General features: G+C 43.5%; 1 protein-coding gene across 1 annotated transcript in view; it reads right to left on the bottom strand.

Moving 5' to 3' along the window:
- RIPK2 (receptor interacting serine/threonine kinase 2) overlaps positions 1-12816 on the bottom strand; it is a 33829-nt gene extending 21013 nt beyond the window's left edge. The window contains exons 1-2 of the mRNA XM_039527405.1: positions 12388-12816; positions 7307-7460 (exon numbers count right to left, since the gene is read on the bottom strand). Coding sequence (XP_039383339.1) covers positions 7307-7460; positions 12388-12584 — 351 coding nt within the window. The 5' untranslated portion in view covers positions 12585-12816. The remainder of the gene's footprint in view (positions 1-7306; positions 7461-12387) is intronic.
- Positions 12817-15559: the final 2743 nt, after the last annotated feature.

The following is a 15559-nucleotide window of genomic DNA, read 5'->3' as shown; positions in this document are numbered from 1 at the left end:
TATGTTGATACATAAAATTATTATTTGATATGTACCTGATTTATCCTGTCTGAACCGTGCCTGTATCTTGAATCTACAGAGGATGTGAGCTTTTTAGGTGACAAATCTGTGGAACTGTCCCAGATGTCAATAGAGGCGGTTTTGGAATAAGTTGATAAATTAAATAGTAGAGCTGTCAAATAATTTTTAAAAAATCTAAATTAACCAAGATTTTTAAAAAATTGTGATTAATCGCAGTTTTAATCACATTGTTAAACAATAGAATATCATTTATTTCAATACTTGTGGATGTTTTCTACATTTTCAAATATATTGATTTAAATTACAACACAGAATACAAAGTGTATTGTTGTAGCCAGCATTGCAAGGTATTTGTGTGCCAGATTTGCTAAACAGTCCTATGCCCCTGCTTCAACTACCATTCCAGAGGACATGTTTCCATGCTGCTGACAGGTTCTGCTTGATAATGATCCAAAGCAGTGCAGACTGACGCACATTCATTTTCATCATCTGAATCAGATGCCACCAATAGAAGGTTGATTTTTCTTTTTTGGTAGTTCTGTAGTTTCCAAATCAGAGTGCTGCTCTTTTAAGACTTCCGATAGCATGTTCTACACTTCGTCTCTCTCAGATTTTTGGAAGGCATTTCAGATTCTTAAACTTTGGGTTGAGTGCTGTAGCTACCTTTAGAAATCTCATATTGATACCATCTTTGCATTTTGTCAAATCTGCAATGAAAGTGTTCTTAAATCGAACTTACGTTGGGTCATCATCTGAGACTGCCATAACACTAAATATATGGCAGAACGCAGGTAAAATCATGGAGCAGGAGACATACAATTCTCCTCCAAGGAGTTCAGTCACAAATTTAATTAACACATTATTTTTTTTAACGAGAGTCATCAGCATGGACGCATGTCCTCTGGAATGGTGGTCAAAACATGAAGGGGCATACAAATGTTTAGCATATCTGACATAAATACCTTGCAACACCAGCTACAAAAGTGCCATATGAACACCTGTTCTCATCTTCAGGTGACATTGTAAATAAAAATCAGGCAGCATTATCTCCCATAAATGTAAACAAACTTGTTTGTCTTAGTGATTGACTGAACAAGAAGCAGGATTGAGTGGACTTGTGGGCTGTAAAATTTTAGAGTTTTTGAGTGCAGTTATGTAACAATTCTACATTTGTAAATTGCACATTCATGATAGGGACTGCACTACAGTACTTGTTTGAGGTGAATTGAAAAATGCCATTTGTTTCTTTTACAGTGCAAATATTTGTAATCAAATATATAAAATGATCACTGTACACTTTGTATTCTGTGTTGTAACTGAAATCAATAGTTTTGAAAATGTAGAAAAATTATTATTAAAAAATTGGCATTTTATTATTGTTTAACAGTGCAATTAATATTTTTAATTGAGTTAATTTGTTTGGAATTAATTGCTTGAGTTAACTGCGATTAATGGATAGCCCTATTAAATAATAATAAGTCACCAGGATGAGATGGTATTCACCCAAGAATTCTGAAGGAACTGAAACATGAAATTGCAGAACTACTAACTGTGGTATGTAACCTATCATTTAAATCAGTTTCTGTACCAGATGACAGGAGGATAGTAATGTTACACCAATTTTTAAAAAATGCTCCAGAGGCTATCCTGGCAATTACAGGCCGGTACGCCTAACTTCAGTATCTCACAAATTGAGTGAAACTATAGTAAATAACTGAATTATCAGACACATACATAAATACACTTTGTTGGGGAAGAGTGAACATGACTTTTGTAAAGGGAAGTCATGCCTCACCAATCAATTAGAATTATTTGAGGGGGTCAATAAGCATGTGGACAAGAGGGATCTAGTGGATATAGTGTATTTAGATTTTCAGAAAGCCCTTGACAAGGTCCCTCACCAAAGGTTCTTAAGCAAAGTAAGCAGTCATGGGATAAGAGGGAAGGTCCTCTTATGGATCAGTAACTGGCTAAAAGATAGACAACAAAGGGTAGAAATAAATGAACAGATTTCAGAATGGAGAGAGGTAAATAGAGGTGTCCTCCAGGGATCCAGAGCTGCTCAACATATTCATAAATGATCTGGAAAAGGTGGTAAAATGGTGAGGCGGCAAATTTTGCAGATGATACAAAATTACTCAAGGTAAGTCCAAAGCAGACTGAAGAGTTACAAAGGGACCTCACAAAACTGGGTGACTGGGCAACAAAATGGCAGATGAAATTCCGCACTGATAAATGCAAAATAATGCACATTGGAAAACAACCCCAAGAATACATACAAAATGGTGGTGTCTAAATTAGCTGTTGCACTCAAGAAAGAGATCTTGGAGTCATCATGATTAGTTCTCTGAAAACATCTGCTCAATGGGCAGCCTCAGGCAAAAAACACTAACAATGTTAGGGACCATTGCGAAAGGGATAGATAATAAAACACAAAATCATAACACCACTATTTAAATCCATGGTACATCCAGACACTGAATACTGCCTGTAGTTCTGGTCACCCCATCTCAAAAAGATATATTAGAATTGGAAAAGGTACAGAGAAAAGCAACAAAAATGATTATGGTTATGGAACAGCTTGCATATGAACAGAGATTAAGAAGACTGGGACTTTTCAGCTTGGAAAAGAGATGACTAAGGGGGGATATGACCAAGGTCTATGAAATCATGACTGTGGAGAGAGTGAATAACGAAATGTTATTTACCCCTTCACATAACACAAGAACCAGCGGTCACCCAATGAAATTGATAAGCAGCAGGTTTAAAGCAAACAAGTACTTCACACAACACAGTGTCAACCTTTAGAACTCCTTGCCAGGGGGTGTTGTGAAGGCTAAAACTATAATGAAGTTCAAAAAAGAACTAGATAAATTCATGGAGGATGGGTCCATCAATGGCTATTAGCCAAGATGGTCAAGGATGCAACCCCATGCTCTGGGTATTATTAGCCTCTGATTGTCAGAAGGAGGGAGCGGACGACAGGGGATGAATTATTGCCTGTTCTGTTAATTTCCTCTTAATTATCTGGCATTGGCCATTGTTGGAAAACAGGATATCGGGCTAGATGGATCATTGGTCTAACCCAGTATGACTGTTCTTATGCACTGATTTATTTATTTTGCCTAGAATAATACATGTAAATACCTTACCTGTGAGAGACATCCATTCTATGCCCCTCCAGTTTTCACACTGAGGTTTTCTTTCTTTGGCAGCTTCACTATATGACCTCTTTTCCACTGATTTGGTAACTTTTCTTCTTTTCATATATTTTGTAAGAGGCCTATCAAAATGTCTACTGTTTTCCTCAAGTCTGCCTTAAGAACCTCTGTTGGAATGTTACCTGGACCTGGTGCCTTTCCATTTTTAACTGATTGACTGCCCTCTCTACTTCTACGCTGGTTATAGGTTCTAGTTTGATGTCCAGATCTTCTCCTTCCTCTATATCCGGGGGGAATGCCCACTGGCTCACCATTCAGTAGTTGAATAAAGTACTGCCTCTATACATTGAATTGTTTTGATGTCTTTATCATTATGTTGCCATTGTTGTCTTGAATTGGTCAGTTGGTATTTGTTTTTCCTCTTGATAACTACTGAATGATGTTGTATACTGTCGTCATATCATTTTGTGCTGCAGTGGTCTGTGCATCTGTTGCCACTTTATCTGTAAGTTCTCATTTGTCTTTCCTAGCACTCATTTTGGCCCCTGTGCTCTTTCTGGTATATTCCTCCAAGACAGAGAGTGAGAGTGTGTATGTATGTGTCTGTGTCTGTTTTCTTGGTCTTGCTTGATTTAGTTTATTTAATTTGGTATCTTTTATTTCCTGTCATATATCCTCAGATAACCATTCACTGTGGTGTTTCTTCCTGAATCCCAGCATTTCTTCAGAAGTTTTAGTGACAGTCTCCTTTACCCATTTCCATTTGCCTTCTACTGTTCCATCATATTCAAGCACCTGTTAATGGAGTTCTAAACTCTGGTTGCATTGTCATCTGTTTTAGGTTGGTGATGTTATAATGTAGGCATCTCTGTTGTTCAGACATCTTTATTTTTATTCTCAAAATATCTACCACTAATTCATGGTCTGTCCCCATATCTGCCCTGTTCCTTCTATGTACATCTTCTAATGTTCTTCTTCATTTGAGCCACATTGTAATGTGATCCATTTGGTTCCCTGTTCGGTGACCTGGTGACCTCCAAGTTACCTTAGTAATACTACAGTGAAGGAAGATATTTCATCCAATGATCAGGCCATTTGTTTCACAAAAATCAGCAAACACTTTGCCACTTTCTTTCCACTGATGCCTTGTTTCTGTAAAATAGCTTCCCTGACAGTGTTATTGCTCCCTATTTTATCCTTTGACCTAGACATGAATGCTAAGAGCCAGACTTAAGCCAGTCCACCGGCCCACTTGCTAGTAAGCCACTACTGTAAGAAACGAAGTTGTTAGAGAAATCTGCGCTACACCTCAGTTCAATCCAACTCAACCCCATTCAAATAGACTTACGAGAGATGATGGCATGAAATGGCCAAACACACATCTGCTGATGAATTTTATCTCTCCTAAATTGGTATGCAGAATGTGCGGTGTGAAGGGACGTACCCTTCTACTGGCCGCAAGGAGGCTAACAAGCTCCTCTGGGCCTGTGCTGCTCTAATGAGGTGCACCTGTTCCTGGAGGAGAAGGGGCTTATTACGGGAAGCCTACCATAGGAAGGGGCGGTGACCAGGAAGAGGCTGTGAGTAACCGAGGCAGGCCGAGTGAGGAACAGACAGTCACAGAACAGAGCCGCTCCGGCTGACAGCCAAGTAACACACCCCAGAAAGAAGGGTGAGGGATATAAACCTTATGTAGACGCAATAAACTTTCAGAAACTGAGCCTGTAAAGACCTATCCAGGGACCGTCTGAGAGGCTGACCACTGTTTCAGCCAGACTCTCCTTTAACAAGGCGCAGGGACAAAGAAGAACCAGCCCTCTGCCAGGGAGCAATTATCCCCAGAAAACTCCCCTAAGCGCAGCCACTGGGGGAGCAGAGAGAGTAAACGAAGGACAGTAGGCCCTGGGGGTGGGGGGAAAATGTGTCTAGGGAGTGCTACCCCTCCTATATGTGGACACTATATAAGCCTAGAAAAGTGGGCCAAATAACAGAAATTGACAGATATAAACTAGATATACTAGGTCTAAGGGAAATGAGACAAATACCTTTTGTCAACTGAACACATCTTACTATATTCTGGGCTACCAAATGCCAGTGACATACGCAGAGATGGCAAAGGTTTTATATTATCAAAAGAGGACAACCAAAAGCCTGACAGAATGGGCACAAGTTCTGGAAAGGATTATAACAGTACAATTTACATCAAAGTTTCAGAAAGTGCCCATTATTCAATGTTTTGTGCTCTAACAAATCAAGCTAGCCAAGAGGAAAAAGAAAACTTCTACTTGTGGCTACAGAAAATAATACACAATATTCCAAGAAGAGATGTCTTCCGAGTAAAGGCAAGTATAATATCCCCATTTTACAAATGGGAAAGCAGAGGAACAGACAAAATGACATGTTCAAGGTCACCCAGCAGGCCAGTGGTAGTTGCAAAAAGAGACCTGAGATCCTCTAGGTCTCAATCGAATGTCCTGTCCACCAGACAATACTGCCTCCCAGTGATGCTAGACTACACTAAAACTAAACACAAACACTATCTTTTAAAAATGTTATGATTGAATTTCTCAGCTTTTGTGGGTATGTTTCACAAACTGAATATGAAAGTTCAATCCTTCATTTTAAAAAAGCACAACTGAGTGCCTGGAAGACATGCCTGTTTTAGTTTTGCAATTTCTGACTTACCAGTTTGAGTCATAGTCTTCTTTTAAAAGACTATTCACAGTAAAAAGAAAATGAATGCACATTATTCACATGAATGAATTACTCCTGCCAAAAAATTAATTAAATTCCATGCCAAAAAATTAAACTGTGTGCACAATATTTTAAAATTCTGCAAAATTCTGGATATTTTATTTTGTCAAAATAACACAATATAACCACACCAGTTTCAATTATTTTGGTAATTTATTTCAAAATACCTCTCAGGAAGCATGTCTGTAATGATACAGACAACAACAACAAAATTCAGGAAATGATTTTTTGACAAGTAGATTCCTTACTAGGCATATAAAAACAGAACTTTGAGTAATTCATTTAAACTACACTACAGAAACATATTTCCCACACCCCTGAGAAGCAGTGCAAAGGCTTAGGGAAGTCGGGGTAATGGAGGAACTGAGAGAGAGGGAAAGAGCCTGGGAGTGAACCTGGAGGGTTGTTGGTGTGGGTGGTAGAAGTATGGAAAGGTTTTTTTGGAGGGTGGGAGGGGGAAGGGAGGATTGTTAAGGAGTTGGGGAGCCTCCCCCATGCAGACCCTGGCTGACCCCTAGCCTCTCCCAATCAGTCAGGCACATCTGCCCCTGTCTCCGTAGGTTGCCTACACCCTGTCCCCATGTGGCCATGCAACCCCTGTGCCCCTGCCTCAAAGCTGTCACTATACTAGCTCCTGAGTCTGCGTCCCTGTCTGTTTCCTACCTCTGCCCCATCAGCCCTTCTGAACCCCAGTCTGTGACCCCCAGCAACCCTGTGTGCTATACCCTGTCCCGTCTGTGCCTCCTCACCTGGCGCCGCTGTAAGGAATGCAGCTGCCAGATGACTTCCCTCTCTTCTGGTGCTATAGCAGCCCCGGGTGGCCAAAAGGCATAACTGCAGAGCCTCTCCAGCAGAATCTATATTCTGCAGAGAAAAAAAATCTGATGGAGGGAGGAGGGAGGGGAAAGGAGGGCATGAATTCTGCACGTGCACAGTGGCACAGGATTCCCCCAGAAGTAATGAATAAATGCATGCATGCATGCACAGGAAAGGCCAGAGATTCTGAAACCAGTACAGAAATTAGTACAGCTATGTGAGCTCTCATTGAGTTTCTAATTACTTGCAAATCACAGCTGATTGTTTTTAACTTAGCATTCATTTCCCTGTAATTTCTCTAAAGCCCCAAATATTGCAACTGTCTTAATGGGAGTAGACTGCTGCACCCAGACAAGACCCCACTGACTTTAAAGGGGCTCTTCATAGATGTAGTCTGCCTGAACAGAGTAAATTGCAGGCTAGAACCCAATATTTTTTTCCATTAAAAAAATGTTTACTACTTAATTTCCTCACGCATGCAAAACAGACCATTTAACAACAACAACAACTAGAAGTGACACATAAAAAGCTTTAGAAAAACACCGTACACTTACCCCATGTAAAAGTTGGTTTAATGAACCATTTGTCATGTATTCAGTCACTATTCCCAGAAATTCAGGCTCATTGCAAATTCCCAAAATTGGTAGAATGTAACTGAACCTGGCTTTGTGTAAAATCTCTGCTTCTTTTAAGAGATTGGTTCTTTCACTGCAAGAAAAAAAATTAAATGACTAAATCAGTGCTAAGAAACATGCAATTATGATTTAGTTCATTTAAATATATTATGTTTACTTTTAAGGTAAGAAAAGAAATACAGAGATGAAAGGTGCTTTGAATTAGTTTTACAAAATTAAGATCTCACTATACGAAAACATTGACAGCACTACAATTTATTTTCTACTGGACTGTTGTATACAATTATCATAAAATGCTTCACAACAGATTACAATCTATAGATACAAATACATGTAAACCAGACGGGTTATGTTTTACTACACAGTAGCACTGATAGATATGCCACAGCAGGAATTAATTTTTTCAGCAAGAATAATTGTGCCTTGCTGTGGCAGGTTGTCTTTCTGGTATTTATACTCTTGGGTGTATTTCTATAATACTTGAAACATGGGTAATACAGTGGGTGCCCTTATCATTTCCAAATTTATCACTCTAGTGACAATTAGTATCTCCTTGTATTTTTGGCATATTGTGGTACCACTATAACTACAAATGGGAATTTTCAACTATATTCATTGCTTGTTTAGTATAAAGTGGGGAATTTCCATATTCATCTCATGAGCCAAAGCTAATGGAATTCAAAAGGTTTCTAGCTTCGACTGAGCAGACACCAGTGCACTCTAGGAAAATACAAGTTAAGATAAACACATTCCGTGAAAACATAATTATCCAAAGAGGGGAAAAGAGAAATGTTTCAAATTAACTATTCTTGGTTACCAAGAAAATTTTCCAATCTTGCTTATCAAATAAAAAAATATCACTAAAGACTGCTTATTGCCCTGAGAGACATGAAAAGCAACACCACCCACAGGAGATACTTTTCAGCTGCACGTGAAGATGTGTTGTACAGTTGGAGATATACTGTCTGTGCTGTTTGGAAGAAGGCATTACAGTTTAATATTGGTCTTTAATTCCAGGGAACGATATTAAGAAAACAAAGTTTCTTGCCTTCAAGATGGCAGGGTAAAGCTTGATAATGTGATCTGAGTGGACGTACATATTTTTTTAAAAAAAGAGGTAGAGAGTAAAAACCCCAAAATACGGGAGGGGGTTGTTTTCAATATCATGATATTTAAAACAAATCATTTTTTGGAGGCTGACCTCTTTAAAAAAAGTATTAAAATATTTTAAAAAACTGTGGCAACACTGACTGAGACATAACTTTTACCAATATAAACTGTAATGTTTACATAGCTTGAGCAATGAAAAGAAACTAAACCCAGACTCTAGGTCAATGGGGGTCTGCACAAGCACAAGGATCTTCCCATGATATCTGACTGCAGGATTTGAAGCCCTAAAGCAATGGTTCTCAACCAGAGGTCCGTGTACCGCTGGGCGTACACAGAGATCTTCCAGGGGATAAATATCTAGATATTTGCCTAGTTTTACAACAGGCTACATAAAAAAGTATTAGCAAAGTTAGTAGAAACTAAAATTTCATATAGACAATGACTTGTATACTATATACTGAAATGTAAGTAAAATATTTACATTCCAATTCATTTATTTTATAATTATATGGTAAAAATGAGAAAGTAAGCAATTTTTCAGTAATAGTGTGATGGGACACTTTTGTATTTTTATGTCTGATTTCGTAAGCAACTCGTTTAAGTGTGGTGAAACTTGGGGGTACACAAGACAAATCAGACTCCTGAAAGGGGTACAGTACTCTGGAAAGGTTGAGAGCCACTGCCCTAAAGGGTAAGAGCCCATTAGGTTCTGGAGGGGAAAGGGAGTGTTTTTGAAACTAAGATTAGATTATTTTATTACAGAGAAGGTTAGAATCTGTAGGCCTGTGAGACAAAATAGGGTATTTAGAAAAGAAGTGTAGCCATCAGATCTTGAAGTCAAATAGTATAGAGAAGCAGGAGTTGTTCCTGATATTGCAAGGAGGCAGGATCTTGCTATTAGACACTACAGAAAATGAAAATTAAAAAACAGTTTGAAGTATGGAGAAAAATCCATAAATGACTAAATCTGAGATATATATATATGAGTAGGGGTTTACCCAGCCTAACTCCACAAGGAATATTCATTCTGTACTGGACTCTGATGTAAACAGGAAACCAGTGTAAATTTCTAGAGGGAGGAAGTGATGTGTACTTGTTTCTAGGAAAGTTGATAGGATGAGACAGCTCATTTTGGATGATGTGGAATTGAAGGAGACATTAAAAGAAGAGAATTGTAGTGGTCAGGTAGAAAGGATGAAGACATGAATAAGAGGTCTGCCACAAAATTGGTTGAGAATCTGATGCTTCATGGTGGTAAGTTTTCCAAGGCAACAATAAAGCATATTTACACCTGTTTGATGAGAAGCAAAAGAGTTTGAATAACAAGACACTAAACAACTTGTCCTTATATTTTAAAATTTACCATATTACTTAGCAGCATTTGGAGTTCCCTTCTTTGCTAAATTTTGTCTAATTTCAGCAGAATGATTTCTCATCTTTTTTAAAGCCTTACACTTACTCTTGGGGATGCCAAGACTAATACCAATAAACACCTTCTCTCAGCAGCTACTACTCTTCAGTAGCTGAAATAGGAAAAACTCAAAAGATCAATATTTTGAATTTGGCAATTCAATTTTAAAAAATAATAAGCCAACTGGCTTTTTTGATATATCTTGGTCAAAGTTTTGTTCTCAAAGATAAAGACAATGATCATTACTCCGATCAACTTCTAATTGAGAGGGCTAAACTGAAATATTTGGGGTTGTCACCCTTTGGAATTTGTTTTCCAGTGCTAAAAATCACAACTTCATTGTACATTAAAACACTATCTTAAAAGTTCATGAGGATATACTGTCAGCCAATGAATGCATCTGGAATACAGGGGAGACTAATATGCAAATGAAAATGGATTTGATGACCTCCTATTAGCAAGAAACTGTATCATCATTGGTGATCTTCCAGAAAACACCATCCTGGCCACTATGGATGTAGACGCTCTCTACACCAACATTCCACACAAAGATGGACTACAAGCCATCAGGAACAGTATCCCCGATAATGTCACGGCAAACCTGGTGGCTGAACTTTGTCCTCACCCACAACTATTTCAGATTTGGGGATAATTTATACCTTCATGTCATTGACACTGCTATGGGTACCCGCATGGCCCCACAGTATGCCAACATTTTTATGGCTGACTTAGAACAACGCTTCCTCAGCTCTCGTCCCCTAGCGCCCCTACTCTACTTGCACTACACTGATGACATCTTCATCATCTGGACCTATGGGAAAGGGGCCCTTGAGGAATTCCACCAGGATTTCAACAATTTCCACCCCACCATCAACCTCAGTCTGGACAGTCCACACAAGAGATCCACTTCCTGGACACTGCAGTGCAAATAAGCGATGGTTACATAAACACCACCCTATATTGGACACCTAGTGACCCCTATACTTACCTACATGCCTCCAGCTTTCATCCAGACCACATCACATGATCCATTGTCTACAGCCAAGCCCTAAGATACAACCGCATTTGCTCCAATCCCTCAGAGACAAATACCTACAGGATCTCTATCAAGCGTTCTTAAAACTACAGTACCCACCTGGTGAAGTGAAGAAACAGGTTGACAGAGCCAGAAGGGTACCCAGAAGTCACCTACTACAGGACAGGCCCAACAAAGAAAGTAACAGAACACCACTAGCTGTCACCTACAGCCCCCATCTAAAACCTCTCCAGTGTATCATCAAGGATCTACAACCTATCCTGAAGGATGATCACAGACTTTGGGAGAAAGGCCAGTCCTCACTTACAGACAACTCTCCAACCTGAAGCAAATACTCACCACCAACTACACACCACACAACAAAAATACTAACCCAGGAAACAATCTCTGCAACAAACCCTGATGCCAACTCTGTCTGCATATCTATTCAAGGGACACCATCATAGGACCTAATCACGTCAGCCACACCATCGGGTGCTCATTCACCTGCACATCTACCAATGTGATATATGCCATCATGTGCTAGCAATGCCCCTCTGCCATGTACATTGGCCAAACTGGACAGTCTCTATGCAAAAGAATAAATGGACACAAATCAGACATCAAGAATTGTAACATTTCAAAACCAGTAAGAGAATACTTCAATCTCCCTGTACGCACAACAACAGACTTAAAAGTGGCAATTCTTCAACAAAAAAACTTCAAAAACAGACTCCAATGAGAAATTGCAGAACTGGAATTAATTTGCAAACTAATATGGCTACCACTCTGAAACCTGTATCATCATAAACTGCACCAAGCAATTCAGCCCAGTCAGCACACTCACTTCTGATTAAACCAGATTGTAAACGATTTGGGGCAGGGCTTTCCTTGCTTCTCACTATGTGTTTGGGCAGTGGCTGGAACAATGGGGAAGATGTGGGCCTCCATGTGCTACTTCTCTATAAATGGTAATTATTAAGAGGAAGTGGAGGGCTGAAATAAGCAGGGGTTCTGTAGGTCACACTGGGCACACTGGCAGGGTCATCTGCTCGCACTATACACACTCCATCTCACCCTGATCCTTGCTCTTGACTTCACTGGGGCCGAAAAAGCACTCAATACCTCACAGCCCTGGGCCCTCGAAGAGTAGCCACTAGCTCCCATTACCTTTCATGGGGAACACGGGCAAACAAGCCAGACCTTTGAAGTGGGCCAAAGCCACGGAAATATTAAGGTAGGATCAGCTCCCAGGGGCGAGTCTGCGAGCAGCACCCGCTGGTTCCCCGCAGGGAGAAGGATCGGGGCCAGGGGTGCAGGGGGACTGGCGGCCCAGAGGCGCTCCCTGGACCAGACTGGGCGGCAGGGGATCCCTGTGCGGGAGGGAAGGACCTGTTGTGGCGGCTGGAAAAGAGTCAGGAGCCAAACTCCCCGGAGCCGGCCCCGCCCGCGCCCCCCAGTTACCTGTCTAGCAGCGGCCCCTGCAGGCACTTGACGGCCACCGGGACCCTCCAGTCGGCGTGGCGCGCCGAGGACACGGTGCCGTAGGCGCCCCGGCTGAGGAAGCGCAGGTCGGGCAGCTTGCTGGAGGGGATGGTGGGCAGCGCGCAGTTAATGCTGCGGGGCGAGCCGCCGCCGCCGCCGACGACCCCGCTGCTCATCCTGGCGCCAGGCCCCGCGGCCGCCGACACGGCCCGGCTGCTTTCCGGCTGACTAGGGCTGGGAGGCGGCTCCGGGAGGCCGCCAGAGGGACTCGCAGGAAGCCGGGTTCCGGGCTGGCTGGCTCCGGCCTCTCCCTACCCCCACGCACCGGCAAAGGGCGCGGGGACGTGCCCAGAGCGCCCCCGGGCCGGCCTCGCCTCTTCCCCCCACACCCACACCCACTAGCCCCGCGTCGCCAGCCTCGTCAGGTGGTCCCGCTAAAAACCCCGTCCAAGTACCCCCGCCCCCTATTCCCCTCCAGCCACGGGAACCCCCCACGGCCTCCCAGCCCCCTTACCCCTCCTCCAGCCGCCGGGACCTCCGCACAGCCTCCCAGCGCCCTTGCCCGCCCCTCCCTCCAGCCCCCCCCACCAACAAAGCGCGGCTGCGGTTTCAGCCCCTTCTCGGCTCCGAGCGTAGCCGCCAGGGGCTAGAACTCGTCCCCCCGCTTCCCCGTCTCCGGGCGCTTCTTCTTGCAGCCAAAAGAGCCCCCCAGAAGCATCATCGCACGCGGGGAGCCTCCCGCCAGCCTGGGCTGAGGGAGGGGGCTAGGCGCGCACCAGCTCTTCGAGGAGCACAAGTAAGGGGAGCCCCACTCGCTGGGGACAGGAGCCTCGGAGAGCGCCGGGGCCCGGGCGCCGCACGCACAGCGACCCTCCAATCTCAGCTGCTCTCGACGGAGACGGCGGCGGCAGCGCGGGAGCCCTCACCCTTCCCTTCCCTTCCCGGAAATCGGCGGCTTGTATTCAGGGAAGTCCGAAGCAGAGCGGTGCGTGAAGCCCCGCACGGGCCGGGCGGCTGGGGCTGGGAGCGGGCGCGGCAGGGTGGGCTCGCGGGAGGGCAGGACGAGTGGCTCAGTGTCGGGCGCTGTCTGCTTTCCCACGTCCTTTCTCGGAATACAAGCGCGGCGAGCACCGCCGCTCGAGCGCGTCATTATTGTAGCAACATTTTGGCAACTGTCATAAGTACCAGTGGCCAGGGTGTTACTGTCTTGTGACTGGTTTTGATCACGTGTAAATGCCAAGCAAGGCAGGAGTGCGCTGTTCGGAAGGAAACATTTGTAGCAAAACTTTTAAAGAATCGCAGCTCTTTCCTTAGAACGCTGTTCATAAGGGATGGCAAAGTGAAGGACAGCCGGCGCATAAAGCCTTTGTTCCATAAAATTTATTAAAACGTTGGAATTTGCCGTTTTTCCTTGACAGCCTTTTTTGTTACACTTGTTGCCTTGCAAGTGGGCTTTAGATCAGGAAAAATCGGGTAAGTGCTTACTTTCAAAGTGACTTCAGAGGTGATGCGTTTGGGAAGTCAGTGGACCCACAAGCGTGAACTCTTCCTTGTCACTTTCAGCGACTTTCTGCATGTTGAGCTGCTGCAAACATAAAGCTCATTAACCTTATTAAGTAACTTGTGCTGAGTGACCTAATACTAAAAGTTCTTCCCTTTGCCCCCTTCAGTTGCTGAGGCATGGTAATGGGTGTGGTATAAGAAATCAACAGAATAAAATCTTCATTTCCACTATGCAAATACTGAGAAATGAAAGCCAGTAGTTGAAAACTGTGGGTTGTTGGGTTTTTCTGAATCTCACTTCCACTTATATTTTCTCTCTGACATAAAGTACTAGGGTAGATGGACCAGATTAAAATGATAATTGCCAATATGGCAGCTCTTGTATTATTTAGATTTGTTTCTTAGCGATTTTTCTATGTATTGCTATTTTAAAAGTAGAAAATAGTTAACTCCCCGTGGCCCCAATTCTGCAAAAATTTATCTACCTGATTCACTTTATACAGATTCTTAATTTGACTCGTGTGTCCATCGTTGCAGAATCAGGACCAGTATTTGCATATTTACCAGTTATAGTTCTTCTATTGTAATGAAGAAGTTTAAAGTAAAAAATATAATTTTTCAAACAGAATTGACAGATACTCAATTAAGTCATGATAGTAGGCCTACCTGTCACATGTTGAAACTGAAGGCCGTATGCAACACCATCTGGGGAGTATGGCAGTAGCCTACAATTTAATTCATTTATCTTGCTGTGGTTTTATTGCCATTAAAGGACCATTATATTTCAATTTTATTTTAAAAAGATCCCTACATAGTGTTGCCAGATGTTCAGTTTTTTTACCAGAACACCCAGTCAAAAAGGGACCCAGGAGGCACCAGTCAGCAGTGCTGACCAGGCCATTAAAAGTCCAATTGGCAGTGCAGTGGGGCTGATAGGCTCCCTGACTGGCTCCGCACAGCTCCCAGGAAGTGGCTGGCATGTGCCTCTGGCTCCTAGGTGGAGGAGCAGCCACAGGGGCTCAGTGTGCTGCCCCCGCCCTGAGCGCCAGCTGGGAACTGCGGCCAATGGGAGCTACATGGATGGTGCCTATGGGCGGGGGCAATGTGCGGAGACCCCTGGCTGCCTCTCTGCCTAGGAGCTGGAGGGACATGTCACCACTTCCCAGGAGCCGCCTGAGGTCAGTGCTCCCTGGAGCCTGCACCCCATATCCCCTTCTGTACCCCCACCCCGTCCCAGCTTGGCTCCCCTTCCACACCCAAACTCCGGGAGCCTGCACCCCACACCCAAACCCCCTGTCTCAGCCCAGAGTCCCCTCCTGTACTCCAAGCCCCTCATTCCTGGCCCTACCCCAGAGCCTTCACCCACCCCAGCCTGGAGTGCCCTTCCACACTCTGAACCCCTCAGCCCTGCTTACACGCCAAACCCCCCATCCCTGGCCCCAACCCAGAGCCATCACCCCATCCTGTGCCCCAACCCCCTGCCCCAGTCTGGTGAAAGTGAGGGAGGGTGGGGGAGAGCGAGTGATGGAGGGAGGGGGTATGGAGTGAGCAAGGGCAGGGCCTCGGAGAAGGGGTGGGGTAGGGGGCAGGGTAAGGGTGTTTGGTTTTCTGCAATTAGAAAGTTGGCAACTTATCCCTAAAACTTCAA

The sequence above is a fragment of the Mauremys reevesii genome, linkage group 2, assembly GCF_016161935.1.
Source record: "Mauremys reevesii isolate NIE-2019 linkage group 2, ASM1616193v1, whole genome shotgun sequence".
Lineage (NCBI taxonomy): Eukaryota > Metazoa > Chordata > Testudines > Geoemydidae > Mauremys > Mauremys reevesii.
This window is presented reverse-complemented; position numbering and strand designations above follow the sequence as displayed.